This window comes from Diadema antillarum, unplaced genomic scaffold (genome assembly GCF_040938485.1).
Source record: "Diadema antillarum isolate AM-2024a unplaced genomic scaffold, OU_Dant_1.0 scf00000020, whole genome shotgun sequence".
Classification (NCBI taxonomy): Eukaryota; Metazoa; Echinodermata; class Echinoidea; order Diadematoida; family Diadematidae; genus Diadema; species Diadema antillarum.
In genome coordinates this window covers 5862715-5885617 of record NW_027270909.1, presented here as the reverse complement: position 1 = coordinate 5885617, position 22903 = coordinate 5862715, and the positions used below count along the sequence as shown (strand labels likewise).

Below are 22903 nucleotides of genomic sequence, written 5' to 3'. Positions count from 1 at the left end.
AAAAAAACTGATGTGAATGAAGTATAAAACATTCTGTACGATATAAAAACAAAATCTCAGAGAGAAAGAGAAACTGTGGAGAGTTTGACGGATGTGCTGCATGTCACTGTTCATGAATTATACAGACATTGTCGTTGTTACTGTTTCGTACATATAGATAAAAATGTTTATACACGTAATAAATAACATCACCCTTTTAATAGCACCAGCATTTGGTGGTGGATTGCTCCTTTTAGATATTGGAAGAGTCCATGTTCATTATACGGGGGAATCCGGAGGAAGAGAGGGACGCCTCGGGTGAACAAATTCCTGATTTGCTCTCGGCGTCATGTTCCCGCGGCCCACGTTAACATACCCGTGATTTAATGGAGAAGTCGCGGGCGACAAGGGACTCGTGACCTCCGGGTAACTGTTCCCACCTATCGACGTCCGAACTTCACTCAAGGACGCGTACTGCGGTGATTCCGGGCCGGGAACACTCTTTTGACCGTTCATAGGCATGTACTGGTTCTCGCCATTTGAGGACGTGTCTATTGTCAGTGGGGGAGGTCGATTCTCATCACCATCCACGATCGATTCCGAAGTTAGCCTGCGTTTGAGATCAGGCGGTAACGGTTTGGGTTTCCCAAGTGTGTCGTACAATGAGGTACCTCGCGATGCTGGCGTGCCTTGATCGTCGGACCCAGCTGAGGTATCGCGTGGTGGTTCTGGCGTCCCGTTAACTTCGGATCCACCTTGTGCATTTGGGTCTTTGCTGGTGTCATCTATCTCTGGCTTTGAAGGGGATAGGTTAGGATCGCCTATGCTAGCGTAGAGCGGGGATTTGTCCCTGGGGTCATCTCCACGTGGCGTATCCCCTTCGTGATGAACATCGACCTCAAGCGGCGACAGATGGATGGACTTAGACTTGATAACATCTTCCGCTCCTCCAGATCGGTGGGGTGAAACCTCATCTACCGCTCTGTCCGCAGTTGACCCATTTACAGATGGATCTTCCGGCTGAGGGTTGGATAGATCCGTAGAGTCTTGTTTCGCCAGAGGGCTTACTGCGTGCACGACGGCTCGCTCCGTGATGGGCGAATCTTTCGCCATCGAACCCATTGACGGTGATGATCTCGCAGAAGACTCGACGTCGTCGAAACCGAGGTTCACTCTCCCATCGTATTCCATCATGAGTGCGTCCAGCATCTCGTTGCTCTTGCTCGTCCTTAGTCCACCGTCCCCGGCACGTCCATCGCTCCCTGCATCAGGCTTGAACACGTCGTCTTCGTTGTCGAACGACGGAACCGTCGAAAGCGTCGATGCCTTTTTACCCGATAGACTAGGACGACTCGCATTGTTCGCGTTGTCATACTTCCCTCGCGATACGTTCGAATTTGCTCGCACTTCCCGAGGACTGTCGTAGATCCCTTCGGGTGCTCCCGAAGAGACGGGCTGGGATGAGGATCTCTTTGGATTCTTCTTCGGCGGGAGATCGGGACGGTTTCGGTTGAGTGTCACGCGCTTGACGAACTCGCGCTTTATTGAACTGAGGGAATTGGATAGAGTGGCTCTCTTGGATGTATCGGACCCCCCTTCTATGTTATTTGTAGCATCGACATCCAAATTTTTGTTGCGTCTGAGAGTTCCACCTAACGTTCCAGTTTTCTTAATGTAACCGAGCACAACTTGCGGTACGTCGCTTTCTTCCTCCTTTCGCTTCCTGTGTAGGATGGGACATAGATCATGGTTAAGCAAAGTAATACAACTTTTATTTGTTTTATTCAACATATTATCTGTGCTTGAATCATTTACTCCTTTTTTTACAATTACCAAGCGGCTTACAGCAGCAGCAACAACAACAACAACGACGACGACGCACATGTACACAAACACACACATCAACCTATGCCAAGATGATCACAATCCCCCCACCCGATTTCCATCTTCTCCCCACCCCTACCCCCAAACAAAAAGAAAAAGCAACTAGAAAGGCAAAAAAAAAAATAAGACACTTTATCCTAAAGATCTGTCTTCGCCAGGTAACGAAAACTAAAACCTCCTGTAATTACGGCAGTTTCCCTGGCAACCCAAACTGTCACTCACCTGTAACAGATGCAAGCAATGACGAGGACGATGATCACGAGAAGTGGAATGACGACCGCGACGGCGATGATCCATCCTGGAACGTGAACAGAGCATGAAACTAGAGATTAGTCGAAGGGGACAACCAAGGCCTAATTTCCATGCAGACGAAATACAGTCAAACCTGTCTTAGTGGCCATTTTTGTCGTTTCCCTTCGGTGGCCGCTATAGACAGGTTTTACTGTAATTGGTGAATATTATATGCTCGAGGAGTATTCACCTCGGATAGAAACACTGGCTTTTTTTCAATGTTTGTTAGGACGCCATTTTTAGTTTTGTTACAGCAGGAACACGCCTTCAACCTTTATCTGTGTTTATTGTGATTTATAAATCAGAATTACACTTGCATAGCAGAATTTAATATGATGTTGTATGTCACACAAAACATTACATTATGCAGACTACAAGTATTATCCTATCGTAGAGCGGCATATCACTTAATATCATTTGAATTTCAGTTTATTCTCTTGGCTTTTTTCGACAGAACGTAAAATAAGAAAATTACAAATGATCTTGAGGTAACATAGGTTGAATTAAATTGAGATACTATACACCTTGCCAAGTTTGACGTTTTTGATGAAAATTTGTCATGGAGTTTTCAAGAAGAAGCCAAAAATTTGGCCCTAAATTTTTGGTTCCCTTCCACCCCCCCCCCCATATCAAATTAAATTGAACTATATCATAATATGTTATAACAATAGTTATCTCATGCCATTTTTTTCCAATTCTTTATTTGACGTTTGTTAATTAGGATTTAGATCCGTTTCGTCTCTTTCCCCTCATTTTTCTTAGTCGACAATGAGGGAAAGAAAATAGAAATGTCATTCTTTACTAGATTAAAGAGTTGTCACTTATTCAGGTGAAGGAAAGACGAAAAAACAAAAAAGTGGTTATGACCTGATTCTAGTTCGGAAGGCAAGAAGGTAATATGCGCCAGTCTTTAACCTCTGGGTCATTCATCACCACTTCCGGAAGCATCATTCCTCAAATATATATTGATATTTCCGCTCGAGATAGAGTAGATTTCCCCCTCTGAGAAATCATCGCAATAAGCTGACTTGCTCTCAGCTATCGTTTCTCTTGCCCTCTCTCTTTCTCTTTCTCTCTCTCTCTCCTTTAAACACAGCTAATCACCAAATGGCTGCGTTTCCTGTGGTGCACTGTGAAACGAGTTGCTTGTTTACAGGTCACCATGGAAACCGGTCGATGATGCATCGAGGGAAATTTTCTCCAAACTCTGTTTGCATCCTTTTTCGTGGGCGGGTCATGTTGAATGACGTAAATAGACTATCCGTCTGATTGCAAGCTCGTTTTGGGTGCATTGATGAATAAAGGAAACATCTATTCTTGGCCACTAAAGAGAGTGACATTTCGGTTAAAGCTGACTTCATGCTCCTTGTTTTAGTATAGCTTCCCTTTAATCTGTGATATTTACGCACGAAGGTTCATCCATTCCATTATCAGCAATCAAACTTTCTTTGTTTAAATACAATGACATTTAAATGCTGTACGAAAACAGACGTATGGCATTGAAATGAAAAATAAATCAAAGGCAATCCACCCTGTTACGCACAATGCACATATCTTTAAATCAATTCAGATCAAGTGTTGTTTTACCAATCAATCGGCATCAAGAAGATTCAAATCAGTTCATTATTATGATGATTTTATTTGAGTTGAAGAGGGGAGACGAAGGTCTAAACGACGTTGAAAATAATGCGTCATAAAGGGTGGCTCTCTATAAGGCTATCAGCGCTTATCGCGAGCACAGACCGTTTATCTCAGCTGTGCAGACTACTATTCTATAACAGGAAACTTTCCAACGGCACAACATGCGCTCACCTGCACCGCCTCTTGTCTGACCGTTTGTTTCGCCGGGGACTCCGAGGGCAGTGGTGGTTCCGGTTGACACCGTGACCTTTGACATCGTGCGGGGATCCACGGGGGACATCGGGGAGGTGACTGCCGACCATCCCTCACTGGACGCGGTAGGTGTCGATTGGGTCGTATCTGAAAGAAGGATGAGCGAGTTCATAACAGGTATGATTTCATCCGACGTGTAGATGAACTGTCAGACTGCCTTCGACAGCAGGTGGACCAATGTATAACGATATCGATATCAATGACAGTTGTTCTCATTTTAATACTCATTAAGTCGTTTTTATTCTGCTCTTTCTCAAAGTTAACCTACAATCATTGAAGTTCTGCATGTTACCACTAGGTAACAATTTTTAATTTGGGACAAGATGGATACCTTGGTTAAATTGGTTTATGCAATGATAGGTGTTGCCCAGGATTCAGATTCAGGATCTGTTTGCTGAGAATAGAACCTCTTCCTCTGCATGCCACCCCCCCCCCCTCCCAACTCAGTCGGGCAACTATACACGTAATTATGCTTGTTCCAGATTCCAAGAGATACCCCTTTACAGAAGGAAACGGGTTAGGATTTTGACCCCTTATAACAGGCTTTTGGAAGGGGGCCATCGAAATTACCCCCCTATTTTAGGGTTTTAGAAGGGAGGCCAGCAGAATTGCCCCCTATTACATGATTTTGGAAGAGAACTAATACCCCCTAAATGAAGGAGTGGTTCGGTGAAGTCTTCACCTCGGCACTCTTCCTTCATTTAGGGGGTTAGAGTGTCAGCACCTGCATTGAAAGGAATATATCTAGGGATGTTCTCATGCTGAATGTACCACAGAAGATGTGCTTCCTGCTGCATTTTTCCTTCACTCGAAAAATCGGGAACGCGTATGCGGTACGTGTGGGGGGGGGGGGGGGGTCTGCACCACGGGGCGCCCATAAATCATAACAGATCATAGAACAGGACAATGGAATAAACGGGGGAATGATGAATGATGAGGCGGGAGAGAACAAAAGTAAGAGATATACAGATTAAGATGATCATGAAGAAGAAGAACGAAAAAGAGAAGAATGAATAAGGAAAAAAGTAGACAGAAGAATGCACACAATACAAAAGAGGGGAGAGGGGAATCAGATGAAAATGACAGATACAATTCTATGAGCATGTTGTTGACGAATATGATGCTGATAACGGTGATGAAAGAGGATGATTATGATGAAGATGAAGATGATGACGGATGATGTCGACGAGTATCCCCATTACCTTCTTCATCGTCATCATTATAATCACCACCTCCATTGTTATTATTATTATTATTATTATTATCATTATTATTATCATCATCATCATCATCATCATCAGATTCTCGTATACTTTTGTGATGACGATCATGACGAACAATGATGACCAATGGTGACGACCATCATCTTCATCATCATCATCATCACTATCATCATCGAATTATCGAAATGCACTTCGGTAATGACAATACTCATGCGCACTTACTGGGACATGCTATTCCAGAGATATTCCAACTACCGTCATCTCCGCAGGCAATTGTGAAACTCAGTGCTGCGTCGTCACACTCGAAGTTCAGTAACACACCAACGGGGTAATGTTGTCTCGTGGCGGAAGCATCGAGTGCGCCACCAATCGGCAATGTCGGCGAAGGATCCGGGCACGTCACCGGGCAATCGATTGGCAGCTCCCACAATCCCACACTGGTACACTCTGCCTGAAAAGTTGTCAGGTTCCCCGTGCACAGGAAGGTCTCCGTTTCGCCGATCCCGTAGCTGTCGTTGGTCCCATATGCAAAGTACACGTAGGGCATCATGTCCGGACGGGAGCAGCGAATATCGCAGGGCGGTGGCGCCGCTGACCACGCACTGCCGTTACAGGAGATCGTTGATGAGTCCCCAGCCAAGACGCTGGGATCTCGGCAGATTGTAGCATAGTCCAGGACATCATTCACGGCGAATTCTGTCCGCCCCAGAGGGGGGTAATGGTCCTCTCTGACGTTTAGATATCCCGGATGGAAGCAATCGGAAGTGGACTCTAATAGGCGCATACGGAAGTAAGATAGGGGAAATGAGACCAAACTGTTCACACGCCAGGTACAATGATGCTATAGTAATACAAAAATAGTAGTAGAAACGACAGAACAATTTACATTATTGACTTTTTCTAGTTGCTGCCTTTGATTATTTCAGGGTCAAAGAGTAAATACAAAGCGCGACTGCTCTCTTGAATTCAGTGCATGAAAAGCGGACATGACAGGTGAAAACGAGTTTCAATACAGATAACTTAAGACAACACAGCAATAATGTATTACGAAGATGGTTATTCGTAGTCCACGTATTGATGATACAGATGTACTTCCATACATGATAAAGTGCGAAATGTCGCTGAATATGATTCTGGACGATTGCGATCCTAACGCGAAGGCAGCCCGTTCATTCCTGCGTGAGAAGACATCTAATTTGGGACTGAGCGGTTCCGCACCATAACGTCTAATGGAGTACCTCGTCAAAACGGGCAAGCCAGCCGATTATAGGGCCTCTGTGAACCGTTTAAATGATGAATTGACGGGGTAGTCACGGTCTTTAATCTTGAACAGTTGGGAAGATAAATTGTTACAATGATGGAACTTTACCCTTTTCAGCGAATAAATCATCCAAGGAATTATTGTTCAAGGAACATTAAATGATTGACATCCCATTTATTTCAGTAATGCTATAAGTTATTTCACACTGCTGTTTCTGTTTATTTGTATATTAATGTAAGTTTATCATGCCTGATATAATAGTTGTTTATGACATAAAGCGCTTTGTACCCCTTAGAATGGCGCTATATATATATATATATATATATATAAAAAATGACACAATAATGCAATGCCGGTAAATCAAGCAAAGCTTTTGATGCCTTTCTGTAAATCACGTGGCAGCTCCAAGCACGAAAAAAAACCCAAAACAACAACAAACAAACAAAAAACCTCATATATCAATTCATGATATCTTTGCATTTTATCATTTATTGATTTATAATACTCGCTGGATACTTTTCTTGAATGATAATGGGTTAGCTTAAAAGAGTCCTGTATACTTGCTACACGGTATCCCCCCCTTCTTATCCTATACAGAATGATGCACAGGACAGAGTGGATCCGTGATACAACTGTTAACATGTAAACCCACGAGCGCAGCGAGTTTGTTTAACAATGTTTCCAAAGTTAAACGAGAGCATCCAAATCTCACCGCTCCACGAAATAGGCCTGTGCATCATTCGTTTTATAAAATTCATGAAATTCATGAAATTCAACCCCCATCAACACTAAATAAGGCTTTTGAGCCATGCACTCGGATTTTACCGGACGCATGGCTCAATGTGGATCAGTAAAAGTCAATGCATTATTGACCAATCAGATTGCAGAGATTCTAAAGCCCATTTTATAATATCATTTTTAGGACAAGCACTACACCAACTTGTTCGTCACAATCGTTGCATCATTACTCGTTTAGCTATCAATGGGATTGGACGTCAAACCACGGAAGAGTCAACAAAATCATAAAACAAACAAATCAAAAAAAAACCGAACAAACAAACAAACAAACAAGCATACACAATCACTTTTGATTATAGACTTTACCTTGGATTTCATACACACGCAGGGTGAAGCTGCCGCCACAACTCTGGGACGCGTTGCCCGTGCACGGCTTCTCGCAAGCACCCCCACTCGTAGGCGTTCCTAGGGCGTCGAAGCGCGCGAACGCGCCCCCGCATAGACACTGGCTCCCGTCCTGAAGGCCGAAGTAGCGCGCATTCTGACGGACGCAGATGTCGAAACACAACTCCACTGTCATACTACCGGATTGGCAATACGGGTACTTAGGGCTGCAGGCGCTACATGACTGATAGATGTCGTTGCCCGTGCAGTTGACGAGGTCGGGTAGGACATCGTAGTTGGGGTTGTCGTAGAAGCAGCCCGTGAATGTGTAGAGACCTGTTAGAGAGACAAGTCAGTGGCAACATTGTATTTGATAAATAAACTCAATGGTGAAAATCAAGCCAAAAAAGAAGAGAGAAGTTTGCGTTAAACAGATAAACTTGTACAATTTAAAATGTTAGATGTGGACAGCACTCTTTACTGAACATGCTGAAACGACAATAACAAATACACTTGTATACCTGTATACGTTGTACAGAAGCTTCCAAAGCCTCTTAATTTCTGGATCAGTAAAACTAATTCTAAGACTGGAGTTTTTTTAATAGAAGAATAAAGTTCCTCTTTAAAATGTATACAATTGGCAGATTTCTGTAATCTCCTTTCTGAATATGTGCGGACTTAAAGGATCAAACCAGTCCCATCTAATTTTCCCCCGATATAGGATTGTCGGTGAAATGTATAGAGGTGCTAATTCAGTGATCCCAAGATGATAATTTCTGAAGCAAATTTCCCAACGGAATTTCTGGGTTAACAATTAGGAGCCTACACAAGGGCTCAGAAAAAAAAATGAATCAGCAATTCCTCACAGGTCGACACACCCTTAGACATGCCCCCGTATAATACACCTGACAATGGGATCCGTTACCTCCGAATCATGTGCGTTCGTGCGCAATCAAAGGCGGAGAGGTGTAAGCATTGTTGAATAATTATTTCCTTGTAAAAGATAGCGTGAGTTATAGTTATGGCTCTATATCTCCGCGATGAACGGATCGATATCCGGGCGATGGAATTTCGCTGTATAGCTGCAGTTTACTCACTTTTCTGGTGGGCGATTACGATACAAAGCATTTCTCATTTCACCGTACGGAGGTTGTTGTATTTTGAGTGTTCATGACACGGAACACAGTTTCCTCGACCGTAGGCACTTCTAAACTGTCAGAGAATAACCTTTATTACAGCATTTGTTGTGCACTGTGTACTGCATGCAGAAATGAACGAAATACAACTGTAGTTGTATTGAGAGGGTTCAGCGAAGCATTGTGCATTATGTGTGCTTGTACACAGTGCGCGTAGTCTGCTTTGTATGATGTGTTACTGAAGGGAATTTGGCAAGATACACTGCAACAACAGACAACAGATTTGTGTATACCTAGACATCTGGTACTGCAATAAACAAAGTAAAACGCTGAAAGTATAGTCGACTGACGATCTGTGATGTTAGTTATAATTTCACTAATGATTTGGATGTATTCAAAAGAGTGTCGCATAGTTCATAGGCAAAGTGTCACTTTAAGTCTATCCGAACTGGTCGAAATGATTCGTAAGTATGAGGTATTTCATAAATGGAAATTGGATATATTCGAAATCAATGTATTTTGTAAATTATCCATTTTCCAGACTGATTGGTTCCCAAAAGATCCACAAGAGGATGCATGCGCGACATATCAAGACACGGGGTGTGAACCGTTGAAGGACCACACAAAGCTCCTCGATGATTCCTCAGCGAAAAGAAGTTATACTGACTACGACCTGCAGACCTCCCCCAGTTGAGCTTATTAACCGGTTTTTGTGTGTTTGATTACTGCACCTGGATTTCTCCCTATTTTCTTTACAAGAGAAGTGATGTGGGTTCCTTGCAATGGCATGCCTAAGTGTTATGACTCTCTTACTCAACGGATAGACCGCGTATGCGACTCTCTTCAAGCAGTCTCCTCCTAAAGACTGAATTAACACCGCCGGCGTCACGTTTTTAAAGGGGGGAGGGGGAGAGTTCATATTTGTGATGCCACTTCCGGATTTCATTAGTTAACAAGTGAAAAAAGGAAAAGAAACTTTCTGTTGTCACTTCCGGGATTCTTCACCTAACAATTGCACGCACAATATTAAACCAGCGCTTCTTCTAACACTTCAAGGTTTCATCTTCGAATCGGATTTTCAGTCTAACATTTGCATGTCCAACGAAAAAAAAAAAAAAAAACCCAACGAAACAAAACAAAACTCTGACTCAGTTTACACACCATAAATAACCAATGATGCATTTATGCGGTTGAACTGAAACGACTCGTCTTGAAATCCTCTTTTTAGCTAATATGACCTTCCTTCAGTGATTAGAAGGTATTCAAACTGTACGGTCTTTTATTCGTGCTCAGACGCTATATATGGCAGAAGGCCTTCATACTTATGACTATAAAGGTCCACTTGTTAGGACAGATTTGAATAAGAAACCTCTGCCCTTTACGACATCAGCAAGCTATAGAGAATGTTATAAAGGATATTCACAGAAGATGGATGTTATAGACATGTAGGTTGATAGAAATATAGATAAATAGATACATATAGATAGATAGAGAGATGGATAGATGATAAATAGATATATAGATAGATAGATAGATAGATAGATAGATAGAGATAGATGGATAGATAGATAGATAGATAGATATATAGATAGATAGATAGATAGAGATAGATAGCATAGATAGATAGATAGATAGAGATAGATAGATAGATAGAGATAGATAGCATAGATAGATAGATAGATAGTATATATATATATAGATAGATAGATAGATGGATAGATAGATAGATAGATAGATAGAGACAAACAGATGGACAAATAGAAATATAAACATAGATAAACATATGGACAGAGATGAACAGATAGGGAGAGGGAGTTGAGAGAGAGAGAGGGAGAGAGAGAGAGAGAGAGAGGGAGAGAGAGAGTACGTCTGTATGAAGGTGTGTGTGTGCGTGTGTGTGTGTGTGTGCATAGATAGATAGATAGATAGTATATATATATATAGATAGATAGATGGATAGATAGATAGATAGATAGAGACAAACAGATGGACAAATAGAAATATAAACATAGATAAACATATGGACAGAGATGAACAGATAGGGAGAGGGAGTTGAGAGAGAGAGAGGGAGAGAGAGAGAGAGAGAGAGAGAGAGAGAGAGAGAGAGAGAGAGAGTACGTCTGTATGAAGGTGTGTGTGTGCGTGTGTGTGTTTATAAATACGTATGCATATTTTAGATTTGTTAGAATTATTGTTTAGTTGGTTGGACTTAAACTGATTTATAACCGTTTTTTGTTGTTAAGTTTATTTGGCGGGATCTTAAGTGATGTATTACTGATTGTGGATGTTAAAATGAAAATTGTGACAGTAAATACTGCAAAAACTATGTTAATCTTGTCTTTAACCATACTTGCTCCGGTTTTGTATACTTTGAACCTGAGAACGGATTGTTTTATCTATGTCTGATCTATGTCTGAGAGTGAAATCAATAAAAATCAAGGAAACATAAAACAACACCGAAAAAAAAGAGAGAACAAAGCAGTACGAAAGAACAAGACATGGAGACGTTTCTCCATTATCCTTCTTCTACCTACATAACGATACCCGCTTTCTATAGTGCATGATCTTGGATGCACAACGCGACATTGTTTTTATGCTCCGAAAAGACGCATATTTTTCAGATACAATTTTGTCTATACAAATAGAAAGCGCATGAGGTGCATAACTGCATTGTTTTGGATTATTTTTTACATAAACGGAAAAGTATAATTGTCAATGAAGTCTTGATTTCCCATCTATAATTACATTATTGCAAAACTGCGAACTATCAAAATAGATGAATCGTGCTATAGTTCAGCCAATAAGAACACAATCGTGACGTCCGTTTGTGAGTATGTATCCTTCTCTCTACCCCCTCTTCCTCTTTCTCTCCTTCTCTATCTCTCCGTCTCTCTCTCTGAATGTATATTAATATTATATTAAGTCCTTTATAAGCTATTTCATCTATTCCATTTGACATTGTATGAGACTTTCAATGTCTCCAGGAGTACTGAGTGAAGTAGAAGCAGCTCCTTTCAGCCCACTACATTCTAAAAGTGAAATGATAAATCAACATTTTAAAATATTGTCACGCCTCCAACCTTTCCTTAACAACACTCAAAATACTAAATAGTATAGTTCCTATATCTATATTCAACACTCAAAATGTTGAACTACCATTTCAGGGCCCTGTATTATGAAGAGTTATAATTGATTATATAGATGATTTCTGTCATACCTTTAATGTCAGCCTGTGTCGTATTATTATAGAGAATTTTAAAACAGATTACATCTTTTGATAAAACGGTGTCCAGAAATAATAAATCTAACATTTTGAGAGTCAAATTTAACATTTAATTACAAAAAGGTTGGAAGAGTGACAGTCTTTAAGTTTTCAATTTAGCATTGCATATTTTGGGTGTAAAATGTCGTTATGATGTTATGATAATCATAATACATGATATATTGCTCAACCCCCCCCCCCCTCCAATAGATATACAATGATCTGCATTGCATTTTGGTTTCTTCATTCCAGAGGCCTCTGCAAAGTGAGCGTGTATTGCGCATGCGTGATTTGAACGCACCGACAACAAATACGTTCCAAGGCCCAGTGGAAGCTGAACGTTTATTTATCCACACTTTATTTGTATTTCCTGAAGAAGGTGAGAAAAGGGAGTGTTTGTTATAAGGTTAGACAAATCTGTGACTTATTGAAATTCGTTTCAAGTACTTCGAGTGTCTCAGTCCAGTGCCAAAGGAATGCCTACGACTAGCTGACCAGTGCATTAAGAACTGTGAATCTATTTTCGTGAGGAATGCAAATTTGGACACAATTTGGAGTATTATTTTGACAGTTATCTCAATGTTAATCTGCAAAGGCTCCTCTACAATATCTGCATGGCAATAAAAAAAAAAAAAAAACTTGATAATTGCAGTCACTTTCACATTTACTTCATTCAAACTCCTTTCTTATCTCTTTGTTGCTGCGAAAATGAGTTCAGACATTCCAAATTGAAAACTTATACACAGAATTGAAAGTACAATAATTCAAAGGAACGTTACTTTAATAAGAATTACCAACTGATATGAAAGAGAATCACAGCATTGGCGAACAGCGTCAAGGACATCCAACCGTCCGTAAGTTATCTAAAGAGACTTTCTATATATGAAAGATTTTCTCTTATAACAGCTCTCACGTGATTGTGCTTTCATCACGGTAAGTTCTTGCATTCAGTTAAAGAAAAAGGAAGAAGAAATGAATGAATGATATGATTGAATATTTACATTAGTGCTGGAATAACAAAATAAGAAAAGAAAGAAAGGCAGAAATAAAGACAGCTTCCATGTCTCTGCTCCACTCTTTTCTATTTCTCATGTCACGTCCAAACAGAAATATATACACCTGGGACTGATGTGAAACATTTAAAGTTGGCAGACAGAATACATATTTCGATTTGAGATATAGCGTACTCTAAATAAGTTTTCAATTATAATAATCTTATTCTAACAATGTCCATAAAATTTTCATTTTCTTGTTTTATATTGGTCCGTCCAATTTTGATAAAACTCTTTATTGTTCTGTTTGTTTGACTTAACGTTTCTCGTTAAAGTCAACAAGACTACAAAAATGCAGTTTCCACATGATAGGAATTTTTAATGATAAAACAGAAAATAGGTCGGGATATTCTATTCTTGATCGCACAATACTTCATGGTGATATAATATGGCCTTGTTTGTTTTTGACGGGAGACTGAAAGATACATGACATGAAACAGACAAAAACAAAAGTATTCGGAGAATGTTTTGTATATTCACTTGGCCATATCTGAAAGATGTTGTTTGATTGAACAAGAAATAAAATTTTGCTGACGTCAATGCAACTTACTTCCTGATTTCCAATTGTACCGTTCAGAGACAGACACTCGCTTGCTGCAACTTTTCATGAAGTGTTGGAGAGTGAGCGGCAACGAATTTCACGCGCTATTTCCTATAGATCTTATGCCAAAAAATAATGTAAGTACAAAGAATACAAAGAACAGTGCTGACACATAGAATGCAACATTCATAGTGGCACCTATTCTGTCAGTGTCTTTAGACTGAGATATAATGGCTGTAATATGACTGGATATCTTTCACATATTTCCGTTAATGCTTGTGTTTTTTTGTGTTAGATCTTTTTTTTCATCTGCGCATTGCGCAAAGACTACAGTTGATATTTGATTTCCAATATAATGTACCACTGAAAATAAGATAAAAGCTTTCCTGTGTACGCATTTCGCTTGACGGAATCAGAACAATTGAGAAAATATGTTCCTGGCGCAATAATACTGTGCAGTGGGGATGATGCGCAGTGGTATACATATATAAATCAGATATATCCTCTCCACTCAGTGAAATATGTTTGCGTATAACAAAAGCACTGCCGTAAATAGGAGAAGCTGTGGTTAAAATGAAATTGGACACGGCAGGTAATTCTCGTCTGGGGCCTGTACATGGGCAAAGTTATTTCATGAAGATTGAAAATTCAATTTTGGGGGCAGGGAGGATTTCCTGTGAGTGATATCGTGGTCAGAATTCATAAGTGATTCCTTTCCACGATGTCTCAAACATCCTATGACACCATGACATAACCCCTCCCCCCCCCCCCCCCACCTTCTTTCCCTCCGCCCTAATATCCACCTCTTTTATACTCCACAATTCCCAAGAATATCCCAACCTCGACTAGAATGGTGGCTCAAAGAGATACTCCGCACAGTGTAATTCGTTGCGACTGGTGTCAACGCACTACGCATGGACTATCAAACTGCCATTTTCTTTTTTTTTTCATGATATAACCGACGACATAAGAAGATAAAGAATTGATGTTGATCGTAACAATAAATGATAACAAGTATACACGTAACTTGTGACAGACTCCATACTTTGATTATAGAGTGACGTGTACACTGGAACCATTTTTTATGGTCGTCTATCAAGATGAACATTGTTTTTATACGCCGTTTTTGCTTTCATTACACGACGTCTGCAAAATAAAGATTGGCAATAGCCCATCACGCTTTTTATTGAGTTTCCTCCTTTTTTGTGTGAAATAAATGGCGATTTCGTAAAAAAACAAACAACTACAAGTCTTTCACTGGTTATTTCTTCGAAATGAATGCAAACAAAACCTGTCCAACTTTAAATGGTTTTGAGCCGCAAATGATAGTCTTATCACGACATTTTGATGAGCATATTATATTTGTTTCTCCATTCAGCTATTGATTCTTGAATTCATATATTTTTCTTCTCCGTTTGATGATTTAATGAATTCCTATTCCTAATATTTGAATAACTATGTTTTCCTTCCGTGTAGTTGACGAAGCCACAAATATGTTGCAAACATCCATGCACTTGGAGAGATATGGACACCATCATCATAATATTGTGTCTACACTGTCCGTACTAAAAATAACACTGAGCTTGATAGGCATGCACCTTCCGTCGTTGGTGAAAAAATATAATATGAGGCCATTTCATTCCCACTGTTCTGTTTGCGTGAAGCCAATAAGGTATATCAAGTCCCCGTCCCCCCCCCCTTTTTTTTCGTGTCATGAGAAAATGTTTGTGATATGGTGGACAAGTGGAACGTTCCATTTTACATCCCTGCGACATTCCCAAATCCCGATGTGTGCTATATATAAATACAAACAATCAGATTCTCTCGGACATGGGATTAGGTAATGCCTTCAAGGACGTAGTTAGAACGCCTATTTGTCAACATGTTGGGTTGTCTTTTCACCAGGGAGAGTGGTCATATTCTCTTAAATCGTGGTGTAACGTTCAGCCAAATCATTTTACACAAAATGTTTATTTACAGTTCTATTTCGGTATCATTTTTTTTTTTTTTTTTTGGGGGGGGGGGGGGGAGACCGGTAAAGCTACGCTGAAGGTTTTAACTTTTAGTATATAGTAGCAACATCAAACTATTTTAGCTGACTCGTTATAATGTGACAACGCTTTCTTCTGTGACATTCAAAGTTGGCTATGTGGATGTTGGCTGAGCATAAAAGAATGTCTTCTTTGTTTTCGTAATGGTTCATGATGATTTTTAAAGTATAAGATACCAATCTAAGAACCACAATCTAGTCACAGTTTTTGCACTCTGTTCCGGAATCGAAGCGTCTTTCCTGTACAGGGAAATACTATGAAAATTATGAACCTTGGCTGAGTGACAAGGGGGTGACTTGGTAAAACTACAAAATATGATGTGACCACAGTTTGACCTTTCGTTGTGATTATGAGCAAAGCCGTCTTGAGTCCGTTAAGTACATTTTAATTCTGCTGACATTGTCAGAGATTTTGAAGTTTACTTCTCTGACATTGTGTATCGAAGGACTTGTGTGGCAAGCAGTTGCAACTTTCATTTGACATGGTCATACGTTGCCCACTGAATTTCAGCATTTCACGTGCAGAAATCAAGTTGCTTCAAGTGGGAACAAAGGATAAAACTAAGACATTATCAAAGGATGTCAACAACTTTACACATACTGGATAGCACAGGACGCAAAACCTCTAGGCCTATGTGGATGAGACGTTTGTAAAATCTCAACTGTAGTATTTATCATGTCAATTTCATTTACAGATGACATTTGGCCTAATAATGACGTAACGAATCAAATCCATTGCTCAAGCAACAAATATGTTGGTATGTTTTTTTTTTTCAAGCTTGTTTCTTTTGTTAGATGCATTTCTACAGCATACTGATGCGTCTGCTGGTGGGTTTCATAAGTAGGGATTTTTAAGTTTCATGAGTCATAGCGAACCGAAAGCCAGCTCGGTTTCATACCCCCAAGAATATTATTGGACATTACTACGTCCTGTTTGACAACTTTTCAGGCTTCGAGGTCAGCATGGAGAGATGTATGGTGAATATCAGAAGCTATATTGCAGGTTGATCACTGAGGATCACAAACCAGAGAAGAGGTTAAATCAATCGAATTGGAACAACGTGATTACCTTAATCGATATCGACATTATCGCACACGCAGACGAGTGTCTCCCAAAAGATGTGGAGACGTGATTGAACTAAAACGAAGTTTGATTGCACATTTCCACGCTTTGAGCCTAAATTGGACAAACTAGTACCAGTTCTATGGCTGTAATATTCTCTTTTATGCCGAAATAAAAAACAAACAAACATACAATTATGCCCTACTCTGGAAGCAAATGAAGCGAAAGTCACAGTTGCGATTTATTTTTATACAATTGTACATTTTTTTCTTTCTTTTCCCATCTTCTCTGTTAAGTAGGCTGTGATCAGGTTTGGCAAACCTAGGTGATTTGTGCTTATATCATTCACAATATGAACTACAGTGAGAAATATGAGAGTAAAATGAATTGAATTGAAATGAAATGAAATGAATTGAATGAGAACATCTCACAGAAAAATAACACTCGCATTTGATCGATGCTGTCTCTATCGCAAAGGGCATGTTCAACAAATATGATTCTTGATTCAATAATGCACAAGCACTAAAGTGGAAGGCACTACTGAAGTTTGAGGGAAGTCAATCAGTCCCTTCAATGGTTAGGATTTTTTTTTTCAAAATATTTGAATAAATCCATGGGTGGCAATATCTGGATAAGAATGCTGCAATATTCTGTTATATCACATTGGTGAAACAACGTAAACATAAAAAGAGATTGACACATGTTTTCCATCTTTTCAGCGTGAGGAAAGTGTACTTGACTTACCTCCTCCATAAGACAGGGAAATGATAACAATCCTCAACGTACATCAGAAACAGGTTGGAGGGAATGTGTAATTGCTGTTTAACAATGAAATTTTGTGAAATCCACAACCATGATATACTACTCAAAACTATATGTCCAAGAATGTGAAACCATTATCTGGGAATTAACTATAATGAGCTTCGCTTGACGATCAACTGATCGAATATCATGACATAATTATGTAGGCCTATAATGTATAGTCCCAGTCAACGTATCTAATAAGTAGGAAGGTGCGGTAAGTTGCAGTTCTTTATTTTGCTATGTTCTTCTCCTCAGCAACAGAAGTAAAAGTAGTTCAAAAACATGTATAAAATTGTGTATCTCTATGTACCTTTTCGTTAACCTAGGAGACACGGGGTATCTCTACATGTCGTCTGATGTAAGTTTTGCCCCCTCCTCCTTGTATCATTGTATACTCTCTACTTAGGCAATTGGCACAGAATTACATCAACTGAGTTCTTCACTGATTTGTTTGGAGAACCCATGATAATCCACACACTAAACTTTGGAAGCACCACTTGGACAAAGGGGGCCCCGTTATAAGTGTGCTCATGCATACTTACTTGTGTTGTTGTTAGGGGTGGCTTCCACGGCAGGTACCAATGCGTGGGTAAGGATGGTCGTAAGTGCAGCGATAAGGCAGGTACCCCAGCGGGCAGGCATTGCTCAACTTTACGTGTTAGTTTATGCAATCGCGTGAGATAGAAATATATACCGGGTGAGATATGATCCTGTGGGAATATATTCCTTTCGCGCACTGGGGGAAACGTGTATTACACTTCAGGACGAGTGGCCAAAGTCCCTCCGTCATAATTGGTCCAAATAATACGTCTGTGCGTGAGGGGGTGACCGGATCATCGGTGATTCAACGTTAGCTATGACGATGAAGTCGGATTACAGTTTAACCAGCGGATAATCTCGTTGTAGGTGTTTTTTCCCCTCACCGTGTTACACTCCGAAAATGAGGGAATCGGTGCACAGGCTTAGGACCCCTCACTTTATAGGGATTCGAGCTGGTGAACTTTCAAAACAATGTCGCCCTCGTACACAACAGAAGCTGGCAGCGGATTGTCGTGCGTAGCAGACGTCGGATTCATTATCACCCGAGACTGCCGAACCTGCGGATGAATGAGACAGCAAAATAATAGAGATGACATTTTGATGTTGCGGTTACTAGGTTATGTTGTTATTGTTGGCGATGTTGTTTCCAACACTACCATCGATTGCAACTTAATGGCACTTTCATTTTTTCAAAGCGTAAAATGTCATCTACGGTTAAGATAAACTCCCGGTACTAAGTTGGCCAAATCATGCTGCGATGCGTGGCTCTCAGTATACAAAGTATCCTTCAGATGAAAAACAATGCGAATGATATCAAGAGAAAACAACAAAAACAACAACAAAAAAACAACAAACAAAACAAAACAAAAACAAAGACAAACACAGCATAAAACAAAACAGCAACAAAAAGCAAAAACAAATGAAACACGTGTAAGAAAACGGTAGCAAATTCCCAAAACAACTTTGCAACAAAGCAATTCCGTTTCCAGTATAGATTAAGTTAACAGTCCTCCTTACCAAATGGGTATGAAGAACGTACGAATGTACAGCGATGAATCTGTGTGCCGTTATATGCAATTCACAATAACGTGTATGTATTCCTCAGAATATATCGTCCGCGTGGTAAGGAAAAGAGCGTATAGTCCTCTCCCGGTTTTGGTTTCCCTAGCGAGAACGGAGAAACGAGATCGAAAAAGTTTATGAGTTGGAGGTCGACAAGCTCGGAGTGTAGATCTTTCAAGGGAAAGAAACCCTTTGCCCCTCAGCACCGTGCACGTACAGTCACTGGCTCCAATGGCGTTTTATCGGTTCCTCACACCGCTCTCTCCACAGAAAGTACTGGCTACACTACGCGTCGAAGTCACGCCACACGATTAACGGAACAGATTTTAGGGAAACAACCTTATCTCTCTCTCTCTCTCTCCCACTCTCTCCTTCTCTCTCTCTCCCTCTCTATCTATCTCTTCTACTTTTTTTTTCACACAGCGTTAAGAAAAGAATTCTCGTCCGAAATCCACAATCGCTCATCCGAGAACTCTACATTCACAACAGTACTGCTTCGCCTCCTTTTCTATAGCACAAATATGTACTACGTTATGCGGACATTAACCCACCCAAACCTTCGTTCCACTATTCTGGCACGAGAGGCGCGAGAATACACTCAGGCAAAATCAGCTTTTTATAAGAGTTTACACCCATCTTGAAATAAGTTTATCCATTCAATTATGATGACCGTTAAGGTATTGCAATATGGTTACTTAGCTCCCTAATGAGTAAAACAAAACAAAACAAAGCAATACAAAGCAAAACAAAACAAAAACAAAAGCACGTAGAAGTTGATATAATCAGACAGGAGACTGCCGCGGTGAAAATTACTAGGAACTTTGAGGTTATAAAGATATGCTGTTAGTGGTCACTCTAATGGATTTGGCTGACATTTAAAGGGCTATGGGCTATACATTTTCTACTTTTCTTTTCTTTTTTTCGAGCCAGTCAAGTTTCCGACTTCGGCATCCTGCCAAAATGGACATCGCTGATATCAGAGCGACCATGCCGACTATTTTTAGGGAAGTTTCGACCTCGGCTAGCAGCGGGCAACGGATGTTGATTATGTCATTCTGTATGGACACTCGAGAACACGACAGCTCCGGGATAACCACACGCATAATTAACCTAACTTGCGGTACCATGATTTTTCGTTGGAATTAGTCTACACTCATTATGATACAGTTGCAATACCAAAATGAATATCATCGATGGACAAAATTTTAATTGTTCAGATGACTTTGTAACTCAGTGAATCAAAGCCGTGTGATATAAGTACTGTAAATCCTTTGTTACAATTATTTAACTTTTTGATCGTCAATGTTGTAGTCATTTCCATTTTCATTTGTTTAAGTCTCTGAGTAGAAGGCATTCGTAGAATAAGGTTTTTATTGTAGAAACATTATTGCTGTCTAAGGTGTATAATATCAAACTATCATTAATGCGTATAGTTATCATGTCATGCCTGTTTTCATGGGACAACGTCTAGTAATAATTGAAGAGTAATGTCATATAGAAGAAGCCGATCCATGCATCTTGCACACGTGCTAACTAAGTGTATAATAATGTTCTTCGATAAAGCCTCCGACAAAGAAAGACAGACAAAAGAAATGTTGAAAAAAGTCCAACAAAAGTATAAAAACTTACCTTGGTACTTGAATACAAACGTTATTTTGTTAACGCCAAGATAGTGTCGCTCGTTGTCCAAAAGTTAATGCTCTCTGTCCCCTTACCCCCTGTAGTTAGCATATTGGGTCGCTTAGCGGTTGATACACGATAAACTTTGTGAGGTATTGCTGAATCACCAGCCCCCAAGCTCACGAAAGCTCTCATCAAATATATTGTAGTTCGAGGCAGAGGCGCCGGAGCGTGGATAACCCACAACAAAAGAATCTCGCTGAAAACGAAAGAAATCACAGGTGACCGGAATGGAATCTACGAAATACGTCAAAAGAGGGTGAATATAAAACAACAAACATGCAATATGAGAACCCTTCTACCTCTAAAATCGGCTGCGAAATGTGCATGAACAAGGAAGTTTATTGTTATGCCAACTCACCATATATACGATTTTCTGTGATGTTTTTGTTCTCTTTCTTCTATTTTTAAAGATACTATTGAATGGAAAATCTTTATACCTGGAACTTCTAACTATAAAACCGGATGAAACCATTTCCCCATAATGATGTGTATGACATCAATTGTCATCATTGTTGAACAATGGGGCAACCTATTTTTAGAAACAGACACAATCTGATCTTTTCCCCACTCATGTTAAGGGCAGGGTAGTAGCAAAATATTATGACGGAATTGCGTTTGCCCATATATATAGTTTTGTTTTATTTCGTTTCTGTTGTTGTCGTTATTCTTGTTGTTGTTGTTGTTGTTGTTGTTTTTGTTGTTTTGTCAGTCACCGATGATATATTGCGCACACTGCAGGTCAACGGTCAGAAAAAGAACATCTATAGCATTATCATTAGAATTCATCACTTTGCAGAACATCCCGTTCCAGCAACGAGAGGTCCGACCGAGTGTTTTTAAAAATGGTGTCATCAGATGGACAATACTGGAAACAAGTGAAAAAGACTATTTCATGAGGGGAAAAATGGAAACAAAAATATTACCATTCTATTGAGTTTTTGGCACTTAAATCCTCTGCAGTGTCTCCTTGTATGCTCTGACAATAAATGATGCAACCCTTCGTATGCTTTGAGTGCTGACTGGCACACACACACACACACACACACACACACCAAAAAAAAAAAAGAAAGAAGAAAAACCAAAAAACTCAGTCTGTTCAAAGTCTCTGGCACAGAAAGGGGCAAAGGTCATAATGACAAGTGTTACTATTGTACTCGAAACTTTTTTTTTTCTAAATTAGAAATATCCCGGTTGCTGGATTGAAAAGCACCCGCGGCGGATTCTGTGTACTCCTGTGATACGGAGGAACATAAACAGACTGGTTGTGTCTCTCTAGGGCTGTAGGGCGTGCACTGTGCTAGAATCACATTAATGATCGATATTCAGCTCCGTTTTCAGCTTACACCAACTATGCCTTTTGGTGCAGAAGAGCACTATAAATGAAACATTCTGCTTGAGGAGTACAGCGTCCTGGCAAAGCTTTAACCAGTGACCCTCTGTTTGAAACGAACCTATCATACCGTAACATCTTGTTATTCAATCATCTTTTCTATAGCACTGATCAGAAATACTAACTATCCAAGAGGAGGATCAATATTTGAGCGTTCGCACTGTCGTGGTTTTCTGCGCAACTTTAAACTTGTTTGACCACGAGTTATTCATTGACCTTATGAGTAGTAATTGGGTCACGATATGAAGAGTTTGTTTGCAAAAACCGATAAGTCCATTTTTGAAGATTTTGAAGTACGGTCTCTGTCATAAAGTACAAAATGATACCATTTATATGATATATTGGTCACTACATATAAAGGTACATTTTTAAAGTTATGGTCAAAAGAAGCTAAGATTTTCTTATTATTCTCTATGTTTTTCTTGACCTTTAACGCAAATATCTCCATTTGGCAAATATGGACTTATCGGTTTTTGCGAACAAACTCTTCATACATTTATGTGAGGATAAATCAGATTCCCTATGCAGCATTACCAAACATTTAAGGTTGTAAATGTATGCACCAAATGCATGTATGAATGAATGAATGACCGAATATGTATGAACGAACGAACGAACGAATGAATGAATGAATGAATGAATGAATGAATGAATGAATGAATGAATG

The 22903-nt window shown here is 39.9% G+C and overlaps 1 protein-coding gene across 1 annotated transcript; it reads right to left on the bottom strand.

Moving 5' to 3' along the window:
- Window positions 1-258: 258 nt before the first annotated feature.
- On the bottom strand, window positions 259-18203 carry LOC139729809 (uncharacterized). The gene is made up of 6 exons (XM_071640740.1): window positions 18104-18203; window positions 7636-7989; window positions 5493-6041; window positions 3967-4134; window positions 2086-2161; window positions 259-1702 (listed from the first exon to the last, which is right to left on the bottom strand). The coding sequence occupies exons 1-6, from the start codon at window positions 18201-18203 to the stop codon at window positions 259-261; spliced, it is 2691 nt and encodes an 896-aa protein (XP_071496841.1).
- Window positions 18204-22903: the final 4700 nt, after the last annotated feature.

Excerpts from the sequence above, each read along its gene's own strand:
- LOC139729809 (XM_071640740.1), bottom strand. The coding sequence starts at position 18,203 with ATGCCTGCCCGCTGGGGTACCTGCCTTATCGCTGCACTTACGACCATC. Across the intron at positions 6,042-7,635 it reads GCGTGTGTATGAAATCCAAG|AGTCCACTTCCGATTGCTTC; the intron begins GTAAAGTCTATA and ends TGCGCCTATTAG. Across the intron at positions 4,135-5,492 it reads CTCTGGAATAGCATGTCCCA|ATACGACCCAATCGACACCT; the intron begins GTAAGTGCGCAT and ends TCCTTCTTTCAG.